Source organism: Loxodonta africana, chromosome 2 (genome assembly GCF_030014295.1).
Source record: "Loxodonta africana isolate mLoxAfr1 chromosome 2, mLoxAfr1.hap2, whole genome shotgun sequence".
NCBI lineage: Eukaryota > Metazoa > Chordata > Mammalia > Proboscidea > Elephantidae > Loxodonta > Loxodonta africana.
This window is the reverse complement of record NC_087343.1, coordinates 120,377,403-120,400,299: the sequence shown is the minus strand read 5'-3', so window position 1 is coordinate 120,400,299 and position 22,897 is coordinate 120,377,403. Positions and strand designations below refer to the sequence as shown.

Genomic DNA, 22,897 nt, shown 5'->3' with positions numbered 1-22,897 from the left:
ATCTGCTTTAGCTTGTCCTCTAAGATATGTCATATAGTCTGGAAACCTTTGAAAAATACCTACTGTAGTTAATACTCAGAAGTAGCAGAGCTGACTTCCTAACGTATAAGACAAAGGAAAAAAAAAAAAGAGGAGAAGATAAGAGCATGAGAACACAGAATAAGTCTACACATTAAAAACAAACAAACCAAAATACTTGTTAAAAAAGTCTCAAAAAGGCCTGGAAACCAATGGCATTTAAGTTTATTCTTGTTTCTGGATAAAACTTTGGACACCTAATTTATTTTCCCATAGAGGCCAGGCTCTAGACTGTTTAAAATAAACTGTGTTATAAAACTAACACACCACACACTGATTATTAAGGGTAGTCTGGTCTAGGTATAACTGGCAGCATTTTAAGAATGACACCCTCCCCTGCCACGACATTTGTCCTTGTATAATTCCCTCCCCCTTGCGTGTGAATACAGACTGTAACTATGATGATATATCACTCCTGTGGTTATAGTGATGCACATAGAAGAAGGGGAATTACCCAGGTGGACTTAATCACATGGACCTTGAAAAGCAGAGAGTTTTCTCTGGCTGGCAGAAGAGGAAGTCAGGGATTGGAAGCATAAGGAGGATTTGAAGTGCAATAGCTGGCTTTGAAGATGGAGGGGGACACATTCCAAGGAATGTGGGCAGCCTGTAGGGGCTGAGAGCAGCCCCTGGCTGACAAACTGCAAGAATGTGGGGACCTCAGCCTTAAGACTACATGGAAGGGAATCTACCCAACAACCTAGATGAGCTTGGAAGCAGGATATTTTCCAGAGCCTTCAGATGAGAGCCCAGTATGGCTGACACCTTGATTTCCACCTTGTGAGACCCTAAGTAGTGAGCCTAATAGAACCCACTGGGACTTCAGATCTATACAACTATTAAGATAGTAGATGAGTATTGTTTTAGGATGTTAAGTTTGTGGTGATTTGTTAGTCAGCAATAGAAAACAAATATACTGAGTATTTTGCAGTTAGTAAACTCAAGGACATAAATATAAATTTTTGTCACCAAAAGTGCCATGTGTCACTGACTCCACAGCAGTAGTGACTAAATAAATGGTCAATAAATATTTGTTTGGTTGGATAGTTGGATAGATGAATGAATGAATATATGAATGAAGCAATGAACAGTCTTTGTTCAATCAAGTCATCCAAATATTTATGGAGTGCTTAATATGTGTCAAGAATCATTCCGAATGTTGAGTATAGTACATTGAGGTCCAAGAATTCCCTGGTGGCACAGTGGTTAAGAGCTCAGGCTGCTAAGAAAAAGTTAGCAGTCCAAATCCACCAGCTGCTCGTTGGAAACCCTAAGGGAAAGTTCTACTCTGTCCTATAGGATTGCTATGAGTCAGAATCAACTTGATGACAGCAGGTTTGGTTTTTATATTCTAGTGGGGGAAGAAAAACAACAGAAAAAATGTACAAATTATAAAAAAAAAAAAAGGGATGTCACATATGACTGTTAGAGAAGAAACCTCATTTGATGCGATAGAACAATGGGGTAAGGTGACTAGGTGCAAATTTGTTTAGGGTGGTTGGGGAAGAATTCTCAGAGAAGAAGATATTTGATAAAGATGAAAAAGAATGGCGAAAGAGGAAAGAAAATTTCATAGAAGTGTATAAAATTCCATGGACTAGAAGTCACATGTTGGAGGTCAGCAAGGGGCCTGATTTTCAGGCAGGACTTTGAGGGACATGGATGGCAGTTGCTTGTGATGGAAAGATACTGAGTGCTGAGAGAAGAAATGCTGTGATATGTTGCATTCTTTCAGCTTATAAATCAACAGTGAAATTCAAACATGCAAGCAAAGTCTTAAATGTTGTTAAATCAATGTGGGGACATCTGATGACTACAGAGATGTCAACGCACTAATCCATACAACCTGCAGGTGTGATGCACCATGTCGAGCTGAAAGTTGTACTTGCAGTTTAATGCATTCTGCTACATAAACAAATCAGGTCAAACAAATCAGAGCAATTTAAATGTGCCTCATCCTTGTATTTCTACATCCCAAGTTACATATGTAATCTGTGTTCTTGGTGACCATCATTTGCCAATTTAATCACGTAACATATACAGCTTCTAAAACATTTGGAATGTTACATTAATAAAATCCGAGTTTTGACCATTTTCAAGTGCCCAGGGCACAGATATGTAATTCTCTATTTAACCCACAAATTGCTTGCAAGATACCAGGCAGAGCCCTATTCCACAAAAATTTTGTTGATTATTTATATGTAGAGAAGTATTTCCTTGAGAAAAATGAGCAGAGCAGGCTCTGGTAAACCTCATGTAAAATAAAAATCTAGAGAAAACGCAGATCAGGAATTGTGGAAGATTAACATGAACTATACGACATATAAAACGCATTAAAATTACACCACTCTTCTTTCATGAGCTAAAAATAAAGGGGATATGACACAGATTCTTTAGCAGAACTCTTAAAGGATCAATTCCAATTTAGTTAGAATTTAGTGGTTTAACCACTGCACCACCAGGGCCCCTTGATTTATTGTAGTAAATTCAATTTCATATTTTCATTGAATTACACATTTCACATTCATTAGGCAGGTAAAACATTCTGTAAAACTCTCGCAGAATTTGTTCCAAAATTATTTAATAATAATAAAATCAAAACCCTATGGTCAAGAAGTGAAGTTAACAACAGCTTTTCTGAAAGCTTTCCTTCTGACCCAGAAATACAAACTGTTTCTACCTGACTGTTGCACAGAACTATTCATCTTTTCAAAACTACTCCTGAATTAGCCATTCCCAAAATAAAATTTCATTTTTTTTGTGGGTTAAAGTAGATTCACATTGCTCCATGTGATACAAAATAGAACTTCATTCCCTTAAGAGAAGAATGCTTCAAGCTTTTCCTCAGACAACTATTACTAGAGGGCAAGGAAATAAAGTTCAAAGTCCCATCTCCATCCTCCAGTAAACAATCAACTTAAGAACAACATAGAAGTAGTTGACTAGAGCCTAACTTTAAGAACACTTTACCATCCCTTGGGGAGAAGCAAACATACAAAGATCACTGTTTATCTTCAAGCCTGATAGGTTGGTATTTCCCACACATTCTTTCTTAAGCTGATCATTGACAAAGAGATCTTTCCAGCTGAGAGCCCCTCAGTGAGCAGCTGTTGCACACAAACTGTCTATATATGTAAAGAAGAGAGCGAGCCCATTCTGCCTGCTTAGACAGCCCACCCCACACATGGAGGTAGAATTCTTTGCTCAGGATTCCAGATTTTCAGAGCATTTGGTGTCAGAGGAATAGAATACACGTATGTGTAATAAGGTGTCAGAAAATAAGCCAGATTGTCAATTAGGGTAAGTTTTGTTTTTTTTTTTAAAGGTATCATGATAATATCCTTCTTCTCATGGTCTATATGTACATAAAGAAAAATAAAAACCTGCTTGAAATTAGCATTTCAAAAAACTGTAATTAAATCTTGTGACCTTACTTAAAACCTTATTCCCTTGTAGCCTGAAGCCACACCTTCTTCCTGTCTCTTTATTCACATTAGTCTTTGTAGATCTTCCACAGGAATAGAAACAATGCTTGCTCAAAGGACTCTCTGAATACAACTCTATTATTATATTTTGTTTCCTTTCTTTGTGGTTTCCTTTCATGCTGGCATCATTTACAAGACAATATTTTCCACCCTTGCTTGAGGTTATCCAATTTTCCTGCTCCAAACTCAATGATTCTGTGAAGCTCATGCCCTAATCAACTAAAACCTGGCAGAATAGCTGTGAATGAACTTCTAAAAGACCATAATCCAAGGATATCTAACAAGAATCGGGTCACATCTACTTAGTAATCTCATGTCCGTGACACTTCAATGGGTTTTTGCAAAAGTGAAGACACACTTCTCAATCTTTCATTTCAAGAAAGATAACGTAGATATGATTTTATCATCCTCTTTTTATCCTTAAGTCCTCTGGGTAGGGCTGTGCCATGTGTTTACTTTCCATGCTGTCCTCGGGGGCTACAGTGCACATGCTGTGTGCAGTGAGCACAGAGTCATCCTAGTCTAGAGGCTTTGGCTGGTGTTCTGAAACGTTTCTTATTTTGCTATTTTTGTTTGTTTTACAATGAGTACTTAGCTATTGGTGGTGGTGTTCTCGGGTGTCGTTGAATCGATTCTAATAGTGACCCCATGTGACAGAATAGAATTACCCCATAGGGGTTTCTAGGCTGTAATCTTTATGGAGGCAGATGGCCAGGTCTTTCTCTCATGGAAATGCTGGGTGGGTTCAAACTGCCAACCTTTTGGTCAGTAGCTGGGCTCTTACCTATTGTACCACCCAGGCTATTGTTGTTGTTAGGTGCCATCAGGTTGATTTTCGACTCATAGCAATCTCATGTGACACAGTAGGACTGTCCCATAGGGTTTTCTAGCCTCTAATCTTTTCTTTACAGAGCAGATCACCAGGTCTTTCCCCCATGGACCTCTGGGTGGATTTGAGCTGCTAACCTTCTGGTTATTAGTGAGTGATTAACTGTTTGTGCCACCAGGGCTCCTTCCACCAAGTCTAAACCAAAAAAAACCAAGCCCATTGCCATCGAGTCGATTCCAACTCATAGCGACCCTATAGGACAGAGTAGAACTGCCACATAGAGTTTCCAAGGAGAGCCTGGTGGATTCAAATTGATGAAATTTTGCTTAGCAGTCATAGCTCTTAACCACTGTGAAACCAAGGTTTCCACTAGGTCTAGAGGGGAGGGAAAAAAAGAGCATAAAATGAGGGGAAAAAAAATGTATGACACAGGAATGGAAAAGAGGTCATCAGAGAAAGCTTGAGAACAAGTAGAAGAGAATGGAATAAAAAAACCTCCCAGAAAAATTAGGCGCAGAGGTGAGACTGCAGTGTTAAGTGTTAATAAAGGTAAGAAAGTTTGATGAGAGGCTCTTATCGATCCTCTAAATCCTGTTAACTGTGTGTTCTCTCCTTTAGATTGTTTTTCATAATCTCCAAGTCTTCACATACCTAACATTCATCAACAATGGCAGAGAAGATCCCAGGGTGTCTTAGTCATCTAGTGCTGTTATAACAGAAATACCACAAGTGGATGGCTTTAACAAAGAGAAATTTATTTCCTCACAGTAAAGTAGGCTAAAAGTCCAAATTCAAGGCATCAGCTCCAGCGGAAGGCTTTCTCTCTCTGTCGGCTCTGGAAGAAGGTCCTTGTCCTGTATTTTCCCATGGTCAAGGAGCTTTTCAGACACAGGGACCCTGGATCCAAAGGACGTGCTCTGTTCCTGGGGCTGCTTTCTTGGTGGTATGAGGTCCCCAACTCTCTGCTTGCTTCCCTTTCCTTTTTATCTCTTAAGAGATAAAAGGTGGTACAGGCCACACCCCTGGGAAACTCCCTTTACCTTGGATCAGGGAGATGACCTGAGTGAGGGTGGGGTTACAATTCCACCCTAATCCTTTTAACATAAAATTACAGTCACAAAATGGGGGACAACCATACCATACTGGGAATCATGGCCTAACCAAGTTGATGTACACATTTTTGGGGGGGACATAATTCAATCCATGACACAGGGGAATTCTTTGCTTACTTGTATTAGGTTCCTAGAGTTGCCATAACAAAGTATCTTGTCTAGGTGGCTTATAAAATCAGAAATTTATTGTCTTACAGTACTGGAAGCCGGAAGTCTGAATTCAGGGTATCCGCAGGGCCATGCTTTCTCTGAAGCTCCAGGGGAGGGTCCTTTTTTGCCTTTCAGCACTGACGTCCTAGGTGTCCTTGTCTTACAGCTGCAACAATCTCTGCCTCTATCCTCACATGGCTGTCCTCCCTCTGTGTGTCTCTCTGTGTTTCTTCTCTTTTATAAGGACACTACTCTTATTGGATTAGGATCAGTCCTACTCCAGTATTGAGACAGATAGGGTTAATTGTGACGGTGGCTGAACGAGCCAGAACCAAAAAACCAAACCCAGTCCCGTCGAGTCGCTTCCAACTCATAGTGACCCTACAGGACAGAGTAGAACTGCCCCACAGTTTCCAAAGAGCGCCTGGTGGGTTCAAACTACCAACCCTTTGGTCAGAAGGCATAGCACTTAACTGCTGAACAAAAGAGCTTTTAAAAGATTATCATCTAGAAGTTGAGTAAACAGGAACCACACCCTATCATGAGACGAGACAGATAGGGTTAACTGTGCTGGTGGAACAAAAGAGCTTTTAAAAAGATTACCATCTAGAAGTTGGGTAAACAGGAACCCACCCTGTGAACAGGAGATAGGATTGGGGCAGCCCATGAATTACTGTCTCCTTCTTAGTGTCTTTCTAGTCCCCTCCTCCTTTGCAGGCTCTGTATGCATAGAGGACCAGAGTGTGATTGCTGTTTCACCTTCCTTAGCCCTCCCAAGATGGCGATGTAGTACCGAAGATCAAGTGTGCTTGCGCTATATCCCATAAGTGATGCCAAGGGCTGCCCAGAGGACACCATCTTGAGTATCAGCATGTGTTCCATCTTAGATTCCAGATGCACTGTGCAACCTAGTTAGCATACACCACCATTCTGAGAAGTACCCCCCTTGAAAGAAGCCCACTAAATATTCATTACTCTATTGTCTCCACGGAACACATACAAGCCCTAGCCTTGCTTCCCTTTTCGAGTCACTCTTTTGGAGAGGCTTAGATCCACCCTGACTCCTTTTGCTTGACTCAAGCAAAATAAAGCTTGCTGAAGATAATGTTTGTCTTTCACATGTATTCTTACTTTGGAAAAGACAAAGACCCTTTGTGTCAGATTGGCATTTGGTAACAGTATGACTCCATGCCAACTGATAACAGATTCAAAGATACTATTTCCAAACAAGGTCACATTCACAGGTACCGGAGGTTAGGACTTCAAAATATCTTTTTGGGACAGATAATTAAATCTATAACAGTTGGTTAATGCATTTAATTCATAGAGTCACAAGCTACTCCCTTTGGATGCATTCTATCTCTTGATTGGGCATTTTAGTATCATCTTAACTGTCCCCACTGCTTCTGGACTTCACACTCCCATCAGAGTGACAGTCTCACAGCAAAACCCCACATGACTTCCTCACCTGCAGAATCACTTGAAGCTCTTTAGCATGTCCTGTAAGCTCCTCAGGACAGGCGCCCTGCCTCTCTCTCAAGGCCCAGTACTTGACATTTTTATTTTACTTTCTAGCAACATGCAAGGACCAACAGTTCTCCTAACACATTATGCTATTTCAATCTGTTGCACCTTTACTCTGTTGTTGTTGTTGTTAGGTGCCATCCAGTCAGTTCCGGCTCGTAGCCTATGTACAACAGAACAAAACACTGTCTGGTCCTGTGCCATCTTCACAACCATTTTTATGTTTGAGCCCATTGTTGCAGCCACTGTGTCAGTCAGTCATAGTGAGGGTCCTCCTTTTTTTTGTTGACCCTGTATTTTACCAAGCATGATGTCCTTCTCCAGGGACTGGTCCCTCCTGATAACATGTCCAAAGTACATGAGATGAAGTCTTGCCATCTTTACTTCTAAGGAGCATTCTCACTGTACTTGTTCCAATACAGATTTGTTAGTTCTTCTGGCAGTCCATGGTATATTCAATATTCTTCGTTAATACCATAATTCAAAGGCATCAATTCTTCAGTCTTCCTTATTCATTTTCCAGCTTTTGCATGCATATGAAATGATTGAAAATACCGTATCTTGGGTCGGATGCACTTTAGTCCTCAAAGTGGCATCTTTCATTTTCAACACTTTAAAGGGATCTTTTGCAGCAGATTTGCCCAATGCAATGTGTCATTTGATTTCTTAATTGCTGCTTCTATGGGTGTTGATTGTGGGTCTAAGTAAAATGAAATCCTTAACAACATTAATCTTTCCTTCATTTATCTTCTTCTTTTTTTTTTTTTCATTTATCATGATGTTGCTTATTGGTCCAGTTGTGAACATTTTCGCTTTCTTTATGTTGAGGTGTAATCCATACTGAAGGCTGTGGTCTTTGATCTTCATCAGTAAGTGCTTCAAGTCCTCTTCACTTTCAGCAAGCAAGGCTGTGTCATCTGCATATCACAGGTTGTTAATGAGTCTTCCTCCAATCCTGATGCCCCATTCTTCTTCATATAGTCCAGCTTCTGGGATTATTTGTTCAGCACACAGATTGAATAAGTACGGTGAAAGATGCACACCTGATACACACCTTTCCTGATTTTAAGCCATGCAGTATCCCCTTGTTCTGTTCAAACAACTGCCTCTTGATCTATGCACAAGTTCTGCATGAACACAATTAAGTATCCTGGAATTTTCATTCTTTGTAATGTTATCCATAGTTTGTTATGATCCACACAGTTAAATGCCTTTGCATAGTCAATAAAACACAGGTAAACACCTTCTTGGTACTCTCTGCTTTCAGCCAAGATCCATCTGACATCAGCAATGATATCTCTCATTCCACATCCTCTTCTGAAACTGGCTTGAATTTTTGGCAGTTCCCTGTCAATGGACTGCTGCAACTGCTTTGCATGATCTTTGGCAAAATCTTACTTGTGAATGACATTGTTCGATAAGTTCCACATTCCTCTGGATCACCTTTCTTTGGAATGGGCACAAATACATTTAATGAGAAATACGTTTTCTTTATTTTTAGGAATTGTGTTTAGATGATCAATTTCTCAATATTGAGCTATCATTTTCAGAATGTAATTTTTTTTGCTTCAAATTTTTTTCTGGTAAAACATATATACTCTGAGTCATCAGTCTATTTTATTTTCTGGAAACTGATCTTTCAATTCTTGTTAAGAATATATGACCATTTTTATTTTTTTACTGGTAATATCAGTATAGTGTTTCAGTGTGGAGCTTTGCATTAAAATCCACCCTTGAGAGATCAGTATTCAAATTGGAATAACAAGGGACAAACTTCTCCAAAAAAAAAAAAAAAAATGCAAATACCAATAGATATTGACAGATTCAAAACAAAAACGACAACATATTTCTGTTTCAGCCTCTCATTACCTAATTGAACTCTAAGAACTTTTTCATTGACAATAAGTAGACCAAAGCGGAAACAATGTTGCTAGGTGCTGTTGAGTTGATTTTCAATTCATAGTGACACCTTGTGACAGAGTAGAACGGCCCATTGGGTTTTCTAGGCTGTAATTCTTACCAGGAGCAGATTGCTAGGTCTTTTCTCCCATGTAGCTTTTAGTTAGCAGCCTGGTGCTTAACTGTTGCACCACCAGGGCTTCAAGCAAGAACAGTCACGGTAACAAAGAGCAAGTACCATTCTCATTGCCACTGAGTTGATTCTGACTCATTAGACCTTATAGGACAGAGTAGAACTGCCCCATTGGGTTTCCTAGGCTATAATCTTTTACATGAATTATAGCCTTGGAAACCCTATGGGAGCAATTCTACTTTGTCCTGCAGGGTTGTTATGAATCAGAATTGACTCAACAACAGCAACAGGTTTAATCTTTATGAAAACAGACTTCTACATCTTTCTTCTGTGGAGCCACTGGGTGGGTACAATCTGCCGACCTTTCAATGAGTAGCCAAGTACTTAATCACTTAGTTGTTGTTGCTGCTGCTGTTGTGTGCCGTCAAGTCAATTTCGACTCATAGCGACCTTATAGGACAGGGTAGAACTGCCCTACAGGATTTCTAAGGAGCGGCTGGTGGATTTGAACAGCTGATTTTGGCTAGCAGCCTAAGCTCTTAACCACTTCTCCACCGGGGCTCCTTCAAGCATAGTATTGGTTGCTAAATACTGATAGTAATTTATTTTAGTGATGCCTCACTTGTTCTGATTCCATTGACTGCTAGGACCATTTCAAACACTTCAGTAAGGACTACAAACATTTTATAAAACTTTGTAAATAAAAATAGAAACTTTGAGAATTATTTTACTTTATTTTTGAATAATTTCCTGTACCAGTTATTAAGCTTTTGTCTCTCAATTTTAAACCCACCCTTCTATAGTCCATTGGAATGCTGGGATTTGAATTACACACTATTTTTTTCTTTGGCTGCTGGCTCTCTATTTGGCTCTACCACTGTAGGACACTAAAGAGAAGCTGGAGGAAGATGAAGAGAATTATTCCTTCCTTTTTGCTTTTTGAGCTTTTTTTTTTTTTTTGCTTGTCATTCCTAATTATGTCACCCTAGAAAGACTTTTTACCCACTCCAATGGCAGGAGATTCCAGTAGCAGCAGCTGATACCAGTTTTTTCAATGTTCATAGCCCACGGCTGGAGTACAATCTTCAGTGGCCTGGGTCCTAGCTTCATGGGGAATTCCTCAGAGCTCAGACACAAGTGCAAACCAAACAGAGAGCCCTCATCAAAGGTTCACAGTGCATATCTTTAAAGCATCGAAGTTTTAATAATTTCAACCACTTCACTTTGTTTCCCCACCTCTAGGAGTAGAAGCTGCTTCCTGAAGTTGTTACCTCCACAATCCCTTAGTTTAGTTTTCCTTTTTTGCCTTTTCAGTTCTTTAATATCTAGTCATCAATTCTTTATATTGAATTCTCTCTGTTAAAATAATGCATGTGATATCTGTCTCCTGACTGGACCTGGACTGATAAATGGGGATAACCTTCCTTAACAAAATAAAATTGATTCTCTAATACGCTAACTCTATTGCTTTTTTAAGGGGGCAAGTTACAGGGTTTTGTTTTGTTTTATCCCCTGCCAAGGGGAGCCTTTACTGTTTCATCTTTTTCTTGTATTCTTATAGTCATGTCCATTTCCTGTTTTTTCCTTTGATACTCAGACACCATATCGATTTCCATACTTTTAAGGGATAGACGCTTCTGTTTGTGACTCTTCACCACAGTTACGGATTGAATTGTACCCCTCAAAAATATGTGTTGTAAATTCTAACCTCTATGCCTATGGTTACAATCCCATTTGGGAATGGGTTATCTTTATTATGTTAATGAGGTAGATTAGTATTAGGTGTATCCAGTCAATCTCTTTTGATACGTAAAAGAGATTAAACACAAGAGCAGAACAGAAATGGGGTCAGATAGACGCCAAGAAACATGGAGATCTCCATGGACTCAGGAAGCAGAAGTTGAAGAGACAAGGACCTTCTCCAGAGCTGACAGAGAAAGCCTTCCCCTAGAGTCAGTGCTCTGAATTTGAACTTCTAGCCATCCTAAACTCTGAGAAAATAAATTTCTGTCTTTTAAAGCCATCTATTTGGGGTATTTGTTATAGCAGCACTAGATAACTAAGATAACCACCATCATCACAACCTTTAACACAATTTTACCCAGAAAGCTACAATTCCCTTGTATTTTAGTAAAAAAATTTTTTTACTAAATGCAATACTAAATTCCACTGTATAAGCTTCCCCAGGCTCAGAAGTCATGGCTTAAAAATAAGGCAGACCAAAGAGAACTGTAGTCAGGAAGAGACGGAAGGCTGAATCAGTGGTGGGAAAAGGAAGGGAGGATGATTTTTTGGAAACAGAAGAACAGCAGGATATAAATGGTGACAAGGAATGTACTGGAGGTGGTGGCAGCAGTAACAGATGTCAGAGGAGATGAACTATTCCCGATTTATCTCTATAAGAAAATGGAATGGGGGCTTTAAGGTTTGGCATTGTGCTTTATGATGGGTAGGGACTAGGTGACCTTCCAGAATGTCCAGATTAACCTGGACCATTTAACTTGAGACTTTCTGGAATTCATTTTAGGAAGACAGAATACTCAAAAAGGTTTATTTAAGAGTCTGCCTTCAAGGCTAGCTGAATGCATTCAAATCCAAAGGGAGAAATATCTTTAGAATTCACTTTAAAAGCTTTCAAAAATGCTATTTAAAGCTGAAAAGCAGAAGGAGCATGGTTACAGTCAGGAAAATACTGTAAAATATGTGGGGCAAGAATTGGGATGGAATGGGGAGGGAGGAAGATATGTTACCTAAGAGGTATAATTATCCCTGTAACATATTTCCCAAGAAGTTTTCAGTCTTTAGGTTTTCTGCTTCCCTCCTTTCAGAAACCAGCTTAGATATAGTCTTATAACTGTGTGATTCTAAGGAAATGTGAGATGTATCATTGATTACTTTGAGTTCCTAACTGCCCTATTTTTATAGCTACCTGTAGCTGTGTGGTTGACAATAAGCTATTTCATAAATGTCAGCCATTTCTCACAAGTTTTAAAATGCTTTGCTTTGTACCTATGAAACACTTAGGGAAATGACTTTAATTTTTTGTCTTAAGTTAACTCGGCTGCAGTAATCAGAGAAAATCTTGTTTTTATGAAGTTTCTTTCAAACAGTGCTTGCCCTGAATGTGTAGCCTCATTCCTAAACTTCAGCTTTCTGAGTAGGTATAACAGTACATTTTTTAAAAATTTAGAATTAGCAGATTATTTAATTCTCTGCAGACCTGGAATAGAATCCTAGAAACTTCAGTCCTTATGTGCCGTGTGGGGCATCTCTAGCTAAAGCATCTGGACTTAGGGCCTTTTATTCTTTAATTGGTATAACTCCAACAGGTGGACAATTCTGATGCTGAAAATATCTGTTTTGTGTTCACTGAATGAGAATAGGCTTCCCCTAGTCAGCTCTCTGAGGTATCACTAAATTGAATCTTGAACCATGCCTGCTGTGAAGAACCAAAAAAAAAAAAAAAAAAACTGATCTAAATGAATGGAATGGAGGCAACCAGAAAGAACATACTTACCGAAGAAGGTGAGTTTTGAATGACAGGAAAAGAATGAAATGGTAGTAAGGAAGCAGAAAATAATTTTATGATGAGAAGTTACATAGTTTGTTTCATGAGTAGAAAATGACAGTAAAGATGTATAGTTAATGTGGCATCACTTTGAAAGACAAAATATAGAAATCATGGTTATTTCTGTTTTGATAAATTTTCATTTGCTCCTTCAGTAAATATTTATTGAGTAACTACTATTGTTAGGTACTGTTTGAGGCACTGAGAATATAGCAGCAAACAACACCAAGTCCCTACTCTTATGGAGACAGACAATAAACAACAAACATACAGATAAAATGATGTAAAATTTCAAGTAGTAATAAGTGCTAAAAGACAATACCACTACCTGTCAGTTTGCTGTACTATGGTGGCTTGCATGTGGGTATGATTTTGGAAGCTATGCCACTGATATTTCAAATACCAACAGGGTTACCCATGGTTGACAAGTTTCAGCAGAGCTTCCAGAATAAATCAGACCAAGAAGAAGGTCTGGTGATTTACTTCCCACAATTAGCCAATGAAAACCCCATGTATCACAACACAATATTGCCCTATATAGTGCTGGAAGATGAGCTCCCTAGGTTGGAAGACTCTGCAAATTACAGCAGCCACAACAATGGATTCAAGCATACAAATGATAGTGAAGATGGTACAGGACCAGGCAATGTTTTACTCTGTTGTACATGGGGTCACCATGAATTGGAGCCAACTCAAGGACAACTAACAACAACAACAACAACAAAAAGATAGTAAAACATGGTAATAGAATTCAGAAGAATTTGAAGAGGTAGTGGTGGGCACTATTTTAGGTAGAGTGGCCAGGGATGGCCACTTTAGAGAGGAGACACTTAAGCAGGGATCTGAGTTAGATCAGGGATTGAGCAACAGAAAGCTGTGAGGAAAAAAAGGCTCCAGACCAAGAGACAACAAGGACTCTGACATGCGAATTAACAGATCTTTATGAGGATCAGAAAAAAAGGCCAGTGTAGCTTGAGCACAGTGAAGGAGAGCAAAAACGATATGCAAAGAGAATGGGATGGTATGGGGGAGCCAGAATATGTTGGGCATCCTAGAATATATAAAAGAATTTTTCTTTTATTCTATTTTTAATGGGATTCCATTGGAGGATGTAAGCATAAACATGATGTAATTGATTTAAGATTTACAAAATCACTCTGGGTAATGTGAGGACTTTAGGTAGCAGGAGTAGGCTGACAAATTAGAAGAAGCTGTAGTAGTCTGGGTAGGAGACGATGGCTTAAACTAGGTCTGTAGTTTAGTGAAGATGAAAAAAATGGTCAAATTCAGCTTATAATTTAGAGGTAGATTGACAGGACTTGATGGTATCCTTGAGATGTGAAGAAAACAAATTGAGGGTGAACTCTAGGTTTTTAGCAAATAATGGCTTAATGGTGGTCCCATTTATAAAGATGAAGAAGATTGAGGAAGCAATGTCAGAGTTCTATTCTGGTATCAGTGAACGAAAGAATTAGGGAACATAAATCTACTGTAAACCAGAGAGCTTGGATTATACAGATGTGAATGTGGGAATGTGAGGAATGACTAAAGTTGCTCAAAGAAAAAGATACTCAGTAAAGGTAGTTCTTACATGATAAAATTAGTAGGGCATCCACCAAAATGAAATTATATTCAAAATGAAATCATGTTTTCATGGCAAACCCCAGACTGCCATTCAAAACAAATACAAAAGTCCAGAATACAACAAAAATTTCAGGAATGGAGAGGAACATGAAAAGATAATAGCAGAAAAAAAAGTACCAGAACAGATAGTGAAGATATCTTCTGTTGTGGTTGCCTAGCTCACAAGAAACAATTCCCCTCTTCCCTTACCCCAATTCTAGTCTAGCCCTGTCAGCCACATTTATACTGCCCAGCCTGCACCCTGTACATAATAACCGAACTAGGAGAGGACACCTGGCCCAAGAGGAGCCAAATGTAGCTTCTCTCTTGAAATTTGGAATTGAAATTGAGTGATATTTTTATCTGTTGAGAGTCAGATTTGAATTTTTACTGTAACATGCTATTATGGGTTGAATTATATCCCTCTAAAAAAGATATGCTAAGTCCTAACCCCCGGATGTGACTTATTTGGAAGTAAGATCTATGCGGATGTAATTGGTTAAGTCAACATGAGGCCATATTGGAGTAGCCAAAAAACCAAGCCAAACCCACTGCCATCGAGACAGAGTAGAACTGCCCCATAGAGTTTCCAAGGAATGCCCGGGAGATTCAAACTGCCGACCTCTTCTTGGTTAGCAGCTGTAGCACTTAACCACTACACCACCAGGGTTTCCTATTGGAGTAGAATGGGCCCTAAGCCACGTGACTGGTATCCTTATACATGGAGGAGTAGAGACACAGAGGGAAGAAGGCCATATGAAGACAGTGGCAGAGATTGGAGCTATGGGGCCACAAGGAACACCTCAGACTACCAGAAGCTGGACAACGAAAAGAAGAATCTTCCCTCAGACCCTTCAGAGAAAGCATAGACCTGCTGATACCCCAATTTTGGACTCCTAGTCTCCAGAATCGACGGCACTGGGTTACTGGGTTAGTCTCCAGAATGGTGAGACAATAAATTTCTGTTGTTTTAGGCCACCCAGTTTGTGGTAATTTGTTACAGGAGCCCTAGGAAATTGATACACATGTCAGTGCAGGAAGGCTGGGGCGGCAACATATCACCTTGTGGACCAGAGAAGTAGATAAAGTTGGTTGGAAGAGAGAAGAGGGAAGCAGGTGATCACAGACAAGAAAGGAGTCCTGACTGTTGTGTGATTGCCTTTAGGTTTCTTCACACATCTCTGTATCCTTACAATAAACACCTCCTGACTTCATGCATTTTGTTACTTGTACAGAAATGAACCCAATGTATACAAAAGGCAAAAAAGAAGCACTCAGAACAACTATTTTGAAGATTATCGCATTTTGAACTAAAGTTTTATTGTCAGTAGATGAGCATAGGAGAGGAGGGTAACAGACTGAGGGACGCATGTACTCCTCCCCTTATTATAAATACCCACCCACTGTCTCTTAAAGCCATTGGCTACTAACCAAGAGGTCGGTGGTTAGAACCCACCAGTCCTAAAGATTTACAAAGCTGGGAACCCTATGGGGCAGTTCTATTCTGTCCTATAGCGTCACTATGATTCAGAATTGACTCGATAGTGGTGAGTTTTGGGACCCACTGTCTCAGCATGGAATCAGAGCATAGTAAGCTTCTATCTGAGAAAGAAAAAAAAAATCTAACTGTATGAAAATTTCAAAATGTAATGGTGTGTGATAAAACTGGACACATAAAAGTACATTAATTCAGTTGGCTAAGTTGCAAACATACATACACAGTATGCTGATTTGAGGATTTACTACCTGTTATAACAATTTTGGAAGCCCTGGTGGTGTAGTGGTTAAGAGCTATGGCTGCTAACCAAAAGGTAAGCAGTTTGAATCCACCAGGCACTCCTTGGAAACCCTATAGGGCAGTTCTACTCTGTCCTTTAGGGTCGCTATGAGTTGGAATCAACTTGACAGGTTTGGTTTTGGTTTTTATAACAATTTTGGACAACTCATCAGGAAAGACTAATCACTAGAAATGGACATCATGTTTGGTAAAGTAGAGGGTCAACGAAAATAAGGGAAACCCTCCATGAGATGGATTGACACAATAGCCACAACAATGGGCCCCAACAAACCAATGATCATGAAGACGGTACAGGGCTAGGTGATGTTTCATTCTGTTATACATAAGGTCACCATGAGTCGGAGCCAACTTGATGGCAACTAACAACAACAGTATTCATACTGAAAAGTATAGCTGATTTTTCACAAATTGAATCCGTCTGTGCAACTGGCATCCAGATCAAGGAACAGAACATCATAGCACAATCATTTTTTATTTTAGTACTTAGCTGGGGAGTAGGTATGTATGCATAAAAACTTTGCCATCAAGTCGATTCCAACTAATAGCAATCCTACAGGACAGAGTAGAACTGCCCCACAGAGTTTCCAAGGAGCATCTGGTAGATTCGAACTGCTGACCTTTTGGTTAGTAGCCATAGCTCTTAACCGCTACGCCATCAGGGTTTCCTATATATATACATGTACCCATAAACCCCTTGCCATCCAGTCAATTCTTACTCATAGTGACCCTATGGGACAGAGTAGAACTGCCCCATGGGGTTTCCAAAGAGAAGCTGGTGGATTTGAACTGTCGACTTTTTGGTTAGCAGTCGAACATTTAACCACTATGACACCATAGCTCTGTATACATTTACAATATCTAACAAAACTTTGAATGAATATACTGAGTCTGAAGATGCTTATTTCTTTCCTCTCTTTTGAACTTACTGCGTTTTCCATACCTTGTCTAATTTAATCTTTTCCACAACCCTGTTAGGTTGAATGTTATGCCTATTTTACACGAGGAAACTGAGGCTCAGAAGTGTTAAGTGATGTGCCCAAGCTCATATAGCCAGAAACTGAACCCAACTCTGTTTGACTCCAAAAGTCCACTTAATTCCTACACCAACTGCCTGTCTTTTTTGGGTAAAGGGATGGTGGGCCATTGTCCACAAATTTACTTAAATAGCTAATCTATCGTGAACAGTAATGAAAAATGAGGATTTAAAATGGGTATTTAAGAAAGGTACGAAATTGCCATTATTGAACTTGGAGCGATGAAATGAAGACAGTGATTGCAGAAGAGGATTCTAGACTTACATACTGAAGGACAGGGATTGGAAGCAACTAGAAGTAAAAAAAACAAACCAAAATGGCTGGAAACAGTCATAGCATGATGCGGAGCAGGATTAGGTTTAGTCGAAGGAAGAATCAACCAAAGCTGAGAAGGTGGATGTGAACAGAGAAGTAGTTTGAAGAACTAAAAACCTTTTCCAAGTCTGCAAGACTAGGATGCCAGGGATGGTAAATACACTGTGTGTGATAAAAAAGCTGGAATGGACTGGTTATTTTGGGTACAATGAGAAGATAAATTTGATATTCAATAGTCCCACAATCAGCTGTATTATGCATTTAGGGTAAAATTTCATGTCATCCTTTCCAGCTTTTATTCATCCCCATTTCAATTCTTTTTCTCCCTCACCGTAGCAAAAAGACCAGAAAAACTTACAGGAGGGAATAATTTATGCACTATAAAGCTGATGGAATTTGGTGTTGATAACTCAATAAAGGATTTTGTTAGACCACAGATCTGCCGTTTCTAACAGCACTATGCAAAGATTGTGAAGACTGTTTTTTCTTTTTCGTCATTGGTAGATAACCTAATTAGTTATCAGGGCTTTTCCTCCCTACCTCCCTCCCTTCTTTCCTTCCCTTTTTGCTCCCTGCCCCCTCTATCTCTTCTTCCCTTCCTTCATTCCTTCTTTCTCGTCTTTGCTGTGGGTAAAGCTGATAGGAACATGGGCTCCTGTCACTGTGGCTGATTCGTCAAGATATTGAATAAAGATTTTATTTAGGTAATTGACTCTGAATAATAGAATACATCTTAATATTAGACGTATTTTATAAATGTGTCTCTTTACCTGATCCTAATAAACAACTCCCCTTGGGCCCTATCCTGTTAGTTCAGGGAACAATTTGTTCTGGCTTTAGAGTCAATAAATGAATCACCAATGTGTCCTAGCACATATTAAGAAAAAAAATTAGACACCATTAAATATACTGGAAGGTTTTAAACAGTGGACTCTGTATTATCTAGGCAAATAATTCCTGATTAATTCAATCCAAACAAACTTCCCAAAATTATCTATAGTTTTAAATGTGAGTTTCCTTCTACCATGAACTTATAAAATGCATATTTCAGTTTAAATTAACTTAGATTTTTTTCCTTTAAAATATAAAGTGGCCACATTCAATTTTTTCTTTCTAATTCACTCATTTCTGGTCTTGGAAGAAAAATCAATAATCTCTGTACTCCAAGGTCTGTATTTAATCACACTCAACCCTCCTGCACTTCCCTACCAATTTAAAAAAGTAACAAAAATAGCAAAAAAAAAAAAAGAAAGAGGAAAGACAAAAGGAACAAATAAGGCACTAGTCTGACTTGGTTTCCTAATAGTAGAATGGAAATCATGTTAGTAGAATCCTGGCATTACATAGGAGGACGGCATCTTTCAGAGTCTGAGTAATCAGTAGAAAACGTCAGTGTATTCAACATACGTTCCACTAAAGATTTCATACTCTTTAACTATAAATTTTATGGCTTATCACAGACACACACTGTTCGAATGATTATTCTGTGAAAGGAAGCGATCACTAAGGGTTACACCATTGCTATTACTTCGTACTTACAGCAACTGCCTCCAGGATTTGTTTAACAGCATCTGCAGCATCTCGCTCGCTGTAATACCCCTTTTCCACAATCCTGGAAGGAACATGAAACACTTCTCAGACATGTGTATTCAGTTGAATGGGTATTTTTTTTTAAGTTAATGAAACAATGGGCATTTAAGCAATTGCAAAAAGCTATAGAGTAGATACGAGTCGTAACAACTCAATAGCAACCAGTTTGATTTTTGGTTTATCAAAATACCAGGGAAAAGATTTCCATAGACTAACTACTCTAAAATCTTTGGGTTTATTTAGCCTTAGTTTGGACTGTCCAATCTGTTTGAAAACAAACAAAAACAGTGTATTACACATAATTTTAAACATATACAAAGTAGACAATATATAGCAAACCAAAACTAAAAAAAAATTTAAAAACCTGTTGCCATTGAGTTGATTCTGACTCACGGGGACCCCATGTATCACAAAGTAGTACTGCTCCTTTCTCCCTCAGTGCCTTGGGGTAGGTTCAAACTGCCAACGTTTAGTAGTTAAGTGCAAAAGGTTTGCACCACTCAGAGACCTTACATAAGCCCCAAACCAAACTCATTGCTGCTGAGTCCATTTGGACTCACAGCAACCCTATGTAGCAAATATAATTTATCACTTCAACAATAATTAATTAATGGTCAATCCTGTTTTATCTACATATCTAATTACTTCCCCTTAAAAATTACTCTTTATTATTTTGAAGCAAATACTAGACATCATTTAACATATGAGTAAGGTTATATGATGTCTAGTATTTGCTTCAAAATAATAAAAGGGAGTGGGAGCAATTAGGTACATAGATTAAAAAAATTTTAGAAATACTAAGAAATAAAGACTCATAAATCATAATCACAATGCTATTACCATATCTATAAATTATAATTTCCAATTGTTTTGGACATGGTAAAATAGTTTCCTCTGTTTGGATCTGTATTCAAATAAAGTCCATACAATTTGATTGGTTGATATGGCTTTTATTGTGTTCTCTTTTAATCTGTTGGTTCTTTCTCTTTCCCTCTTCCTTTCCCTCCTTCCTGACCCTCTCCTTCGGTCTCGCTCTCAGTCTTTCTCTCTACTTTGCAATTATTTTGTTGAAAACTGGGTCACTTAATCATGAGTGTCTCCCACACCATGGAAATCTGATTCCATCCTCTTGGTGTCTTTGAATATGTTTCTCTGACCTCCTATTAATGAGCAGTTAGTGCTAGGATCTTGAGGAGATTCAGGCTGATTTTTTAACAAGTATACTTTACAGGCTATATTGTGTGTGTTCACGAGGAGTCATATGTCTAGTTGTTTCCCTTTTTGGTTAACGGCAGTTGATCATCAATACCTAGATTCATTAAAACATTAGAGGTTTCAAATTGGTAATTTCTAAATCTATCATTCCTTCTTCTTTATTAGCTGGAAAATTTCTAATGATACAGTTCCTATAGGAAAGGGAGGATAAACGCTTGATTCTTTTACTTGCCAGCTTTCAAAATAATGATTTGGTTCAACAACATCTTCCAACAGTGACCAATTAGTGTTTTTGTTTGCTTGTTTTTTGTAGGTTTTGAGCTTATGGATTTAAACACAATTGATATGTTTCAATCTTCTCCAGCTCTTTTTCTTATTGATGTGCAAAATGTCCCATTTTGGGCCAGTGGTAGCCTATTCAAGTTGGCTTTTGAAGTATTTGATAGCTCCCTTTTTATTTTGTATAAGATATTCCAGGCTAGTCTTACACGTTTGTTGGCCTCAGACCTGGAATCAGCCGTTTCTCTAAGGGGTGTTTTTCCCAATTAGTGGGAAATAATACAGGGTGCCCAGGGTGCCGATTGCTTCTGAGTCGGTCACTGTTTTAGGCCTTTTTAGGGGAAATAGCAAGGGAACGCATTATGTGTTTATTTTTTAAATACACTACATCATGAGTTCATACTGACTTGCAATACAAAATCAGGATCATGGTTTTTTCTCCCATATATATGTATCTCATTCTATCTGCCATCTCTATTTCCTTTCTCTCCTACAAAATATCCTAGTTTTCAATGATAGTGTTATCATGTATATTCTTGTTTTCTTTATCACATAATTCCCGTTTTTCCTATTGCTGTTCAGATGATTCTGACTGATAGTGACCCTACAGAACAGAGCAGAACTACCCCCTAGGGTTTCCTACACTGTAATCTTTATGGAAGCAGATTGCCACCTTTCTCCTGCAGAGCAGCTGGTGGGTTCAAACTGATGTCCTTTCAGCCAGCAGGCAAGCACTTTAACCACTGAGCCACCTGGGCTCCCTTTATCTCAGAAGAACAATACCAACACCATCACCACTAATCTGATTGCTGAAAAGATTGTTTTTTCAAAAAAAAATTTTTTTTTTTGTCCTTCCTTAAGGTATATTCCACTATGAATTTGCTGTCAAATTATTGTGATTACAAGTGACTTGGAAGAGCTCCTCTTCATTTTGTTATGCCACCAACTAGACACGCATTCAGGTTTATCTATTTTTTTTTTTTTTTTAGTTTTGATTTACAGAGATGACTTCTTAAGTTTGCTTTAAAATTGAAATACTTACATAGTTTCCAAGTAAAATGTATAAAGTATATTCAAATAAACCTAGCTTCTATCTTATTCCTTCCACTCTTCTATAGATAAACTTAAAAAAACAAAAAAAACAGAAACTTATGGTTTAACCCTTAGTAAAAAAATATATATATATAAGCAGAGCCATATACACATATTCATATCTCCCCATTTCTTAGAAAAAGAGCATTATTGTAAATTACAATTTTTATACATTAATGCATTAATCCACCATTTGTCTGTCAGTTTGTCGTACTGTGGTGGCTTGCATGTTGCTGTGATACTAGAAGCTGTGCCACCAGTATTTCAAATACCGATAGGGTAACCCATGGTGGACAGGTTTCAGAGGAGCTTCCATGCTAAGACAGACTAGGAAGAAGGACCTGACAATCTAACAAAAAAACTGGCCAGTGAACACTTTATTCATAGTCATGGAACACTGATGTGTTGCGTTGGGCGAATTTGCTGCAAAAGACATCTTGAAAGTGTTAAAAAGAAAAGATGTTACTTTGAGGACTGTCATGCACCTAAGTCTGACCCAAGCCATGGTATTTTCAGTCACTTCATGTGCATGCAAAGCAGGACAATGAATAAGAAAGACGGAAGAAGAATTGATGCCTTTGAATTGTGGTGTTGGTGAAGAATATTGAATATTCCACGGATGACCAAAAGAATGAACAAATCTGTCTTGGAAGAAGTACAACCAGAGTACTTTGGGCATGTTATTGGTAGGGACCAGTCCCTGGAGAAGGATACATGCTTGGTAAAGTAGAGGGTCATCGAAAGAGAGGAAGACCTTAAACGAGATGGACTGACACAGTGGCTGCAACAATGGGCTCAAACATAGCAATGATTGTGAGGATGGTGCAAGAGTGGGCAGTGTTTCATTCTGTTGTACACAGGGTTGCAATGAGTCAGACGTGACTTGATGGCACCCAACAACAACAACAATGCATTAATATATCTAATATATTTACATAATTAATACACTTGTATATTATTACAAATATTATTTTAAAGTAAGAGAAAGACATTAGTATAAAATAATAATATATATACAATTATATATATAATTTTTTATGTAATCTTTCACTCTGTGGTCCATTTATGTGCTTTTTCTTTTTATTTTTTTGGTATTTAGGAGTGTTTATACTTTTGTTCTAATGTTATTAATATTAACACTGTATAATAATCTTAGTCCCTTGTCTTCTTTCG

General features: G+C 38.5%; 1 protein-coding gene across 2 annotated transcripts in view; it reads right to left on the bottom strand.

Annotated features, from left to right (window-relative positions):
- CAMK4 (calcium/calmodulin dependent protein kinase IV) overlaps window positions 1-22,897 on the bottom strand; it is a 298,827-nt gene that overhangs the window by 87,618 nt on the left and 188,312 nt on the right. For both annotated transcript variants that reach the window (XM_023548086.2, XM_003404739.4), the window contains exon 5: window positions 19,088-19,160. In XM_023548086.2, coding sequence (XP_023403854.1) covers window positions 19,088-19,160 — 73 coding nt within the window. The remainder of the gene's footprint in view (window positions 1-19,087; window positions 19,161-22,897) is intronic.